At 39.2% G+C, this 10,028-nt stretch overlaps 1 protein-coding gene across 1 annotated transcript in view; it reads left to right on the plus strand.

Annotated features, from left to right (window-relative positions):
• The window catches only part of PAPSS1 (3'-phosphoadenosine 5'-phosphosulfate synthase 1), an 83,273-nt gene extending 73,655 nt beyond the window's left edge, over nucleotides 1–9,618 (plus strand). Inside the window, exon 14 of the mRNA XM_081812022.1 lies at nucleotides 8,890–9,618. Within this exon, the coding sequence (XP_081668148.1) occupies nucleotides 8,890–9,028 (139 nt within the window). The 3' untranslated portion in view covers nucleotides 9,029–9,618. The remainder of the gene's footprint in view (nucleotides 1–8,889) is intronic.
• The last annotated feature ends 410 nt before the right edge of the window (nucleotides 9,619–10,028 follow it).

Here is a 10,028-nt window from a genome sequence, read left to right on the forward strand (position 1 = left end):
GGTATTATTTAAAAAAATACTCTTAATTGTAGGCGTCTCTCAAGGCTTTTTCGTACAGCCTTCCCTTTTGTATGCCTTCCACAGGAAAGCTCATCTTTTCCAGTGGTTTCTGTGTGATTATGCTTACTTCAGTGTTTCCAAGTTGCTAATTGTGTTAGCTTTTTAATGCTGCATAACACATGGCCGCAAATTTAGTGGCTTAGAAGTCTGGGTGGATTACATTGGATTCTCTGGCCAGGCTGGGCTCTTATCTGAAAGTTCTGGAAAGAATCCACTTCCAAGATGACCCTTGTTGGCAGAATTCAGTTCCTTGCAGCTGTGGGGCTGAGGTGCCTATCTTCTTACTGGCTATTGGCTAAGGATTGCTCTCTGCTTCTAGAAGCCATTTTAGGTCCTTTGTTGTGGACACCTCCATCCCAGCAAGAGAACCTCCTTCATGGTGAATCTTTCTCATACTTCAGATCTCTCTGACTTTCCCTTCTGCTATCAGCTGAGAAAAGTCTTTGCTTTCAAAAGGCTTCAGTAATTAGGTTAGATCCACTCAGATAATTTCACTATTTTAGATCATTTGATTAGTGTAACTCATTGCATCTGCAAAATCCCTTTTGTGGTACAAATGACCTCTAATGGTAGTAACATTATTTGTCTTCATTTTTTCATAGACCCCTCTTTGGAAAACATTCTGGAGAAGTGAGAAGCTTATGTTTTCTAGAAGTAAAATAAAAGTAATTTTTTTCTCTCATTGTTAATACTAGGAATAAATAGATAGAATATCCTAAGGAGATGTTGTGGTATTTTCATTATAAAACCCAATAGTACTCATGTCCTGCTTTTAATCAGTTGTAACCTCTGAAAGAGAGAAGAGGTAGGGGCAAGGAGAGAGAGCCACGCATTGAAGGGTAACCAACAATGTAAGGTCCCAATTAGAACTCTGCTGTGCTGGAATAGACTGTATGAAAGATTTATTTTTTTTTAATGCCAGGGACACCAAAGTAGCCTTGAACCAAAAAAGGCCAAAGATCTCCTTCTCTCTACCCCAAAGCCCTGACCAGTTTTGACTACTCTTAGGAGATAAATGGACATAACTATAAGTACTAGAGAAAAAGTAGGAAGAGCAAATGGGACAGACCTTGGGAAAGTATTTCCCTTAGTGCTTAGGATAGAGTAATCTGGGTTTCCCAGTAGAGCAATACAAGGTGCTCTTAATACCCCAGCCTGGTGGAAGGAAAATAGGCTCCAGTCACGTGTGCTCACTTTTTCAAACCTTTGTTCCTAGAAAGTTGCTTCTTTCTGGGTGAGTGGGGTACCCTGATTTTGACGCATTTTTGGGTGGTAACAAATGAAAAGGATGAGTTCCCGCAGTGGTCAACCAATTAAAAACACCAAACAGACCCATGTTTTTTTAAAAAAATTATAAAAGCATTTAAAAGGAGAAAAAAACAATATTAACAATTTAAAAATAACACTCATGCCATCACTGTTTTTTTTTCCTGTGCTTTGATTTTACTCTTTTTCTGTGCATTCATTTAACAGAGTTGAGTTTATAACATAGAATTTTTTTTATCCTGCTTTTAATTATTTACTTTTCATGAGCATCTTTTCACACGATTAGAAGCTCTCTGTACACATTGCAGTGGCTCCTTACTGTTCATTCTGGTACCAGACTGAACCACAAGTCCGCGTGGTTGTGTGCACAGCACAGGGCTGACCGAGGAAGTGCCGAAGGCCCCTCTGTGCTGCAGAGCAAGATTGGCCTAGAGGCTTCCTCATAGCTCACTCGTGTCCTTAGGTAGCATCATTTGTTGTACCTGGTCCCACCTCTTGCACCCGTTGTCCAGCACACATGGAGTATAGTGTTTCTACATCTGGACCTTCAGACGTTGCACTGTTGAGGCCTGGCTGTGATCTCCCCTTAGACTGTAGAGCGGTGCCGTGTCGTCCCCGATCTCTCTTACTGCAAGGAGTTCCGGGAGCAAAGAGCCACAAGTATTGTGTTTAGTGTCTTGATTTTTTTTTTTTTTTCTATCTGCTTTTCTTTTTCCTGTGACTTCGGGATCTTCTCATTTTTCTTATGTTTTCTGCCTTTTTGGAGGTAGGACTGAGATTTCCTTATTATAACAATATCAAATCAGTTTCTTTCCTAACAACATGCCGTTTAGCAGGCTTTCTTAATCTTGGCATTATTGACATATGGGGCCAGATAATTTGTTGGTTAGGTGGGGGGGGTCTGGTGCATTCTAGGATGCTTGCCCTGGGGAGGGAGAGGTGAGGTTGCAAAATTACCTCTGTTGAGAATCAAAGATTTGTAATAATATCGGCATATTTGGGTACTTATTTTCTTTTTAATTATTTCATCATTAGTCACAAGTCCAAAATACGCTCCTTTTTTTTTTTAATCTCTCCAGACTTTTTACTTTCATATTTGGAGCTGATCTAGATGTTTTGAGTGTAATAGAAGTCCTGGTTTCTAAATAAATGAGGATAGTCACATGTGTCTCAAAAGTAGAAAGCAAATCACAAGACAAAGTGACAAGTATAAAGGAAATTATTTAATATGGTCAAAGCACTGTCCTTACTATCTCGCAGTGTCCTGGGTTTACCTGATTTTCTGGTTAACTCATGGATGCTTAAGCTGTTTAGGTCACTAATTTTGAAAAACCCCTTGAAAATGTATTACTTCTCTCTCTATAACCTCCTACAACTAAGTAGGCTATATACTGGAAGCGGGACCCAGGGACATCAATGTGCTGCTCAGAAGAGGCTGGGGCAGTCTGCTGAAAGGAAGTTTTCGTATAACCAGAGTTCAGCCATGTACTTCATACCAGATAAGTTCATTTGGTTGATGGGTATCTGAGAGCGTCTGAGTTTAGCTCTCTGAAAATTGGAATTTACTGTTGAGTAATCAGAGGCTTCTTTCAGAAGCAGGTGAAAATGGATATGCTCTTGTTCCCAGTTGAAAGCACAGAAACCCCATTTTGCCCATTAAGATATTTTTGGGTCCTTCTGAAACCTGTCCTTTGGCACTCAGTTAAAGACCTCCATTTGCCTTCTGTGGTAGATTATAGGTTTCATGACCGTCTTTGGTAACGAAAACGGAGTTGACTTCAGTACACTTTTTAGGACAATCTTGGAAATTTGTTATTTGACTCAATGTCTGATAGGAGCTGTTCTCTAGCTTTTACTTATAAGATAGTGGTGCTGGGAGGAAAACATGATGAATTAAGGATTTTGGTATAAGTAGGTTCTAGATAATTAAATTTTTTGTGTTTCAGTTGGTCTTTGGTTTGAAACTAAAAATTGTTAAATTTGTCATGCACTATGCTGGCCGGTACTTTTTAGTTCCTGGAAAGAAAGCCGTAAGTAACTTTATCTGGTTTTGAAGAGATGACTTTTGACCTCATGCCTAAGAATTCTTAGTGTTTTGATCTACATAGTATCATATATGAGCTGCTTTCAAGTTGGATGAAAAGTTAATTAGACCCCAAATAGTTCTTAGATTCACTTGTAAGTTACCACTATTATTTTTAGTTCTATCAGAGAAGAAATTCCCCTTTGCTTCTCTGCTTACTGTCCAGTTAGCATTTTTTAAGAAGCCGATCTAATTGAATATGAACCTTCAAAAGATACACTTGATGGGCCATCTGCTGACCCCAGCTCTTGTCCGTTTGAGCAACTCATGCTGGTGGCTCTGATGGCCACATATGTGGACTGAGAGACAGCAGATGGTTGTAAAGATAAAATCTTCAACAAGTGGCCAAGAGTCATTGTACTTTGGAGTTAGTCAAGATGCTGGCCACATGTGGTTAGTACATCCCACGTGGGACAAGAGGCTGGTCCGACCCACAGGGTCCCACGTAGCTTGCTAGATGGTGTGCTTTTCCCCCTCTCCCTGCCATTCGAACCCGTTTGTTTCTTGAAGAGCTGTGGATTGTAAGAATCTATGACCAGGTGGTTTTGAGAAGGAAAAAAATCCAACATACTTGTGTTTTCTTTTTTCAGGTGCCGTGGGAGATTGGTTAACTAGTGTAATTAGATGGCTTATTAGAATTGCTTTGTAGTGAAAGCCCCGGCCGGGGTCATTTATTTAGTAGCCTTTTCTGCTTCTGGCAGATTCCTGATTACTCACAGGTAAAGTGGAGAGCTAATTTTAGATTATTCCCCAGATATCTGAGTTTTTACTTGATTTAATTATTTCTGTAAGGTGATGTCTAATTAAAGATGAACTGTGAAAAATACCATTTGATTATGGGTAATGTGACTCTTGTGCCAAGTCCTTGCACCTGACTTCTGGTAGAAAGCAAAATCCTTCTGTGACAGTACAAGTGTGAGGTGGAGGAAAATAAATGTGTTTTCTGTAGCCAGGGTGGAGTGGAACCACCACCCTGTGGGAGCAGAAACTCCCATTTCATGTGATGAAGAAATGTTTGTGGCATGCAGGGCAGATGGAGTGTGAAAGAGTGTCCGGAAAAGAGGTACCCAGGGACCTTGGTTTTAAAATGCAATTTCAGAAGGAATGCAAACAAACTTCTGGATTCCAGACAGTTTGGCATTGGCGGGGCGGGGGGGGGGAAGAAAGGGCTGTAATTGGTCTGGCTTTTTTCCTTTCATCAAATAGTCAGGACAGAGTCATCCCGCAAGCTGAGTCCTCACTTCTTTATCATTGCCTTCCAGAACGAGCACTTGAGGCATGGGACACAAGGTTTCCTTTGTTGAAATCAAACTTTAAAATTTACGTGGCCATAAAGCTCTAGGGTCATAGTTTTCCTCAGCGAAGCTCATTTAGGGTGCTGATAAGTGAACCTCTGGAGCTAAACGAACTGATTTGACATCTGGTTGGAGTGAGGATGTTTAGATACAGTTGGATAGCTCTCTGCACCGCTCTGCCCTCTTGGCTTCCTCTCTGATCTGGGCTTCACTAAGCCCTGCCCTCAGGGGTAACCTGGCTGGCCTGGAGTCAAAGTCAGGAGTGTTGATGGATTCTGTTATTATTCCATTCCCACACAGCTTCTTGTTACCCTTGAAGGCAGTCTTTACAGCTTTATTGAGAAGGTTAAGACCATCCTGCATTAACTGCCTCATCTTTTTCTAACCCCACATCATCACTGTTTCTTCTTTCCTTCATTCCTGATGCTCCTCCTTGTCAAAGCCCCCCTTCCTATGTCCTTCATGCCAGACTTCCTTCTCCATCTTTCATCTCTCTCCTGGCTTTCATCCTCCCTTTTCTCAGTCTTTTTCCCACCTGTATACTTGCTTAAAGCCCCCCTTTTCCTTTAAAAAAAAACAACAGGTCTCCTCTTTTTTCCACTCTGTATCTCTGCCAATTTACTACTCTGTCTCTCTTCTTCACCATCTACTAAAACTCTTCATTTAAGATTTAAATTCTGATTTGTAAGTCCAGTAGGGTTTTTTTCCTCATGGTCATTTTTCTCATCCTCTCTGTGGCCTTAACACTTTAGAACTTCTCTTCTTCTGTGACCTCCGTATCATCTTGGTTTTCCTCCTACTCCTTTGACAAATGCTTTTCCTTTTGCTGAGTCTTTCTTTGGAGAGCTTACCTAACGTTTTCTCCAACTCAGTTTTCATTAGAGTGTTGATAAATATACAGATTGTTTCCAACCCCAACCTTACTGAATGTTTTGAAATCTCCTCTCGCAGTCTTGCTTCTTTTCTAGGCCCATCTCACATACAGTCAATTTCTTTTTCTCCCCTTAGGTTGTCATTTGTATAAGAGAAAGATGTTGGCTTACTTCCCATGTCAGCTGGGGGAACCAGCCATCTGCCTGGGCCCGCATGTTATAAAAGATCTGACTTGTCTTGCACATTGAACAGATGAGAGAAGTGAGAGAGAGCCCCTAGATTGTTTGGATCCATCTTTTAAGCAATATCTGTTAACCTTTCATTTTTATTGAACATCACTGAAAATTTATATAACATTTGAAAGAGGTTTAGTTTTACTTAAGCAGATGAGAGCTGTTGAAATGTTGAGCTGAATGCATATGTATATCTTCCTATCCTTTTGGTAGTTGAGGATTCGAATAGGAAGAGCAGGCAGGGTGACTAGGGGAAGATGTTGCATGCCTAAATTTAAGTACGGCTTTTCTGCTTAATGGTAAGAGATGATTTTCCTGTGACTGATGAAATGAGTCACACTATTTTGTATTCCTATCCTCCATGTATAGTATTCCAGAATAAAATTTTCAGATATGTTTCAAAGAGGGTTGGGGCATTCACTAAAGTCAGGTATCTCACTGGGGAGTGGGGCCAACAGCGAATCGAAGAGGTAGAACTTGATTCAGGACCAAGAGTCATGTGGATCTTAGGAACTAACAGTTGTGGGCAGGCATAGGGCCAGGCCAGATGAAAGAGGTACACAGAGCCTGGTGGTAATACCACCAGTTGCAAGGTTTAGAAGCCCCACGAGCAGTGGGGTCATTGAGCACACAGACAAAATCAGAAAAGCAGAAAGAGCGACCAGAGACCGGTACACAGTTTGGATCATGAGGAAATCACAATACTTGGTCTTTCTTGGTTTGGAGCCCACAGTCTGAGAGCTCCTAGGTAGATTAAATGAACCAGGTTAGGAAGGTGGTATGTGGGTTCCCCTGCTTAAAGTGGAGGTGAGCAAGGTCAGAGAGAAGACAGATCTGAAGATGATTATGGAAGAGCTCATTATGAAGGTCACGTGGAAATCGCTAACATGAGTGATCTAGATTTAGATAAAAGGGAATATACAAGTAGCTCAGATTCACCACAGCAATAAAAAATCCTGTATTCCCCCCTTTTTTTTGCCAGAAGATGAAGAGTAGTGACTCATTTAAGACTATATGTGGTTCTGTATTGAACCACATAGAATTTTTCTATACATACACCTTTTCATTCTTTTATATTTTACCAAATATTTATTGAGTTCCTGAAATGAAAGCTAATAAAGTATCCGAGCACTGGTTAGTAAATATTTCTTTGTCCTTAGCACCATTCAGATATACTCTTTATTGTTAATCAGTGCCTGCTGTGTAAGTATGGATTAATAGCCATTATAACTACTGTGAGACCAGAATAGGAAGCATAATGCTATAGCAGCAGCTCATGTAGCTGCTTTCCTCAGGGGCAGTATTCCAAATGATGGAGGTTTCAGGTTGATTAAGGTTGAATTTTTAAAAATTATTTGAAGTCACTTTGGGGAGAGATTTTTTGAAAATAAACTTTTAAAAATAAAACTCATTATAAAATTTCTGATATTTTATATTTTTTATTTAATTTTGATATTGATAATTGATAAAAATCATTGTAGAAAACTACAGAAAACATGAGCAAAATTAAAAGCACTTGTGATAATACTATATAGAAATAACCACTATTTGGGTGTATTTCTTTGTAGCCTTCTCTCCACACACTCTATTTTAACAAAATTGCATTTGTATTGCACATAAAGTTTTGTGTCCCGATTATTTTACTCAGCGCTGTACCATAATTTATTTAGAACCTTCAACCTTCAGGTCATTTACAATATTTTACTATCCTGAAACAACTTTCAGATAGCTTCCTTTATGCATAACATTTGTGTGCATCTGGTTATTTCCTTAGTGTAGATTCCTGGCAGTGTGATTATTAGTTAAAAAAACATACTTGGCATCCGTCTAGAAGCATGTGGCAGTTTATGATTTACGATCCCCAGGTTAACTCCACAAATCATGAAGTGGGGAAGGAACATAGAGCTCCTAACTAGGAGTAAACACAGCCTGTGATCTGGTAACCTAAGTGATCCAGAGCTCTTGATGGGTCCTGGTCTGCTATGTAGGTTGGTTCTCCTTATTTGAAGGAAGAGGATGAAATTACTGGTAGACAGTATGTGCCATGGCCATAGGTGCTCAGTGCTTACTGGTTTAAGGGCCTTTGTGTATTTTTTTTTTTTAATTTATTTGACACAGCGAGAGCAGGAACACAAGCAGGGGGAGTGGGAGAGGGAGAAGCTGGGATGCGGGGCTTGGTCCCAGAACTCTGGGATCATGACCTGAGCCAAAGGCAGATCATGACTTAATGATCTGAACCACTCAGGTGCCCCCTTTGTGTGTTTTTGAATATAAGAAGATGAGAAAAACTAACACAACTTTTATGGTATCTTACCAGTGGGATAGTATCCATTATTGCTACTTAACTTGCTTTTGCTGTAAAACAATTATAATTTTTCTCTTAATGTCCCATTATGCATTTAACCTTTCAGATTCAAATTCCCTAAAAAGTTTTCAATCTGTGATAGCTAAATTGGATTTAATACCTTTTTGTTTTTGTGAATTTCTAGTTCTAAGTTAGTAGTTGGCATGGGCCGGGGAGGAGGACGTAAGCGGGGAGAGGTGGGTATGGCTATAGAAGGGCAAGCCAAGGGATGGTCATGGTTTTGGAATTGTTAATACATCTTGACTATGGTAGATACATGAACCAACATATGTGATAAAATTGTATAGAACTAAATACACAGAGCACAGATAGAACTAGAGAAGTCTGAATCAGATTGGTAGGTTGTGTGCATACTGATAACCTGATTGTGATCTTATGCTATAGTTTTGCAAGGTATGCTACCATTGGGGAAACTGGGTAAAGGATACATGAGCTCTCACTGTGAATATTGCATGTGAATATACAATGATCTCAGTAAAAATTTCAATTAAAATTTGTCTCCTAGTTCAAAAAATGGGTAATTTTTGAGAACATGTTGTTTTTTGTTCAGTGGCAAATCTGAAATCAGATCGATCATTCATTTTACAAGTACTATGTTTTATTCAGATTTTTTTTTCCATTAAGCTTATCTACCATGAACAGAAGAACAAAAGCTTTTTAAAGTTTCACTAAGATTCTGAAAATGGGAAATCATTTTTTTTTTTTCTCTTTCAGCCATGAAGACTATGAATTTATTTCAGGAACACGAATGCGCAAACTTGCACGAGAAGGCCAGAAACCTCCAGAAGGTTTCATGGCTCCCAAAGCCTGGACTGTGCTGATGGAATACTACAAATCCTTGGAGAAAGCTTAAGCTGTTGACCCAGTCACTCCACCTTTGACACTTCACTGAGTAACAAGAGGGGACCATGTAATTACTGTTGGCATTTCTTTGTGGTGGTTTCTGTCTGGATACACTTCCTAAAAACAGACCACTTTCCTTAACTAGCATCAGTTTTGGTCTGCCTTATGAGTTTTGTTTTGAACTAGTGTTAACAGTAAAAACTGCTGGTTTTAATGTACTTTTCCACTTATTATAGTTAATATTCCTACAGTACAATTTTAAAATCTTGTCTTTTTATATTTATGCTTCTGTCTTATGATTTTTTCAAGCTGTTATATTAGTTGTAACCAATAGTATACACATTGAATCTCATTTTTCATCCCTTGAAAAAAGGAAAAAAAAATCCACTAAACAATAACCTTGGCTAGACTTTGTTTTGGGAATTTTACAAGACATCTGTAGCAATTAGATTTTCTTTTTCTACATTGAAAATATAAACTGCTTTCTTCTTTCCTTCCAATAAGCTATTGATCTCTCAGCTGTTGTAATCTATTCTTACGATCTGTGTAAGCCCTGAATGAACTTTCTTTATTCAGAAACATTAAACTTTTGGCTTCTTATTTATGTGATACTTTTTGTTTTGTTTACATATAACCTTTCCTTCTTGTGAAATGTTTCTGATGGAGGAGGGAAAATACAGGCATCCTTTTTATTATTATTATTATTATTATTATTATTAATTATTTGACAGAGAACAAAGCAGAGGGAGCAGCAGGCTTCACAACGAGCAGGGAGCCTGATGTAGGGCTCGATCCCAGGACCCTGAGATCATGACCTGAGCTGAAGGCAGACATTTAATGGATTGAGCCACCCAGGTGCCCCAATACAGGCATCTTTCATTACTGGAATCTAATAGTTTCTACACTGTGTTTCATAGTGAATTTTTAAGTGGGAAAATGATAATGCATTCTCAGTCTATCCAGAAACTCAACCAGTTTTCCCAAATAGCTCTCATATTCTTAAACACCTA

Source organism: Leptonychotes weddellii, chromosome 2 (assembly GCF_054177405.1).
Source record: "Leptonychotes weddellii isolate Sample4059 chromosome 2, ASM5417740v2, whole genome shotgun sequence".
Lineage (NCBI taxonomy): Eukaryota > Metazoa > Chordata > Mammalia > Carnivora > Phocidae > Leptonychotes > Leptonychotes weddellii.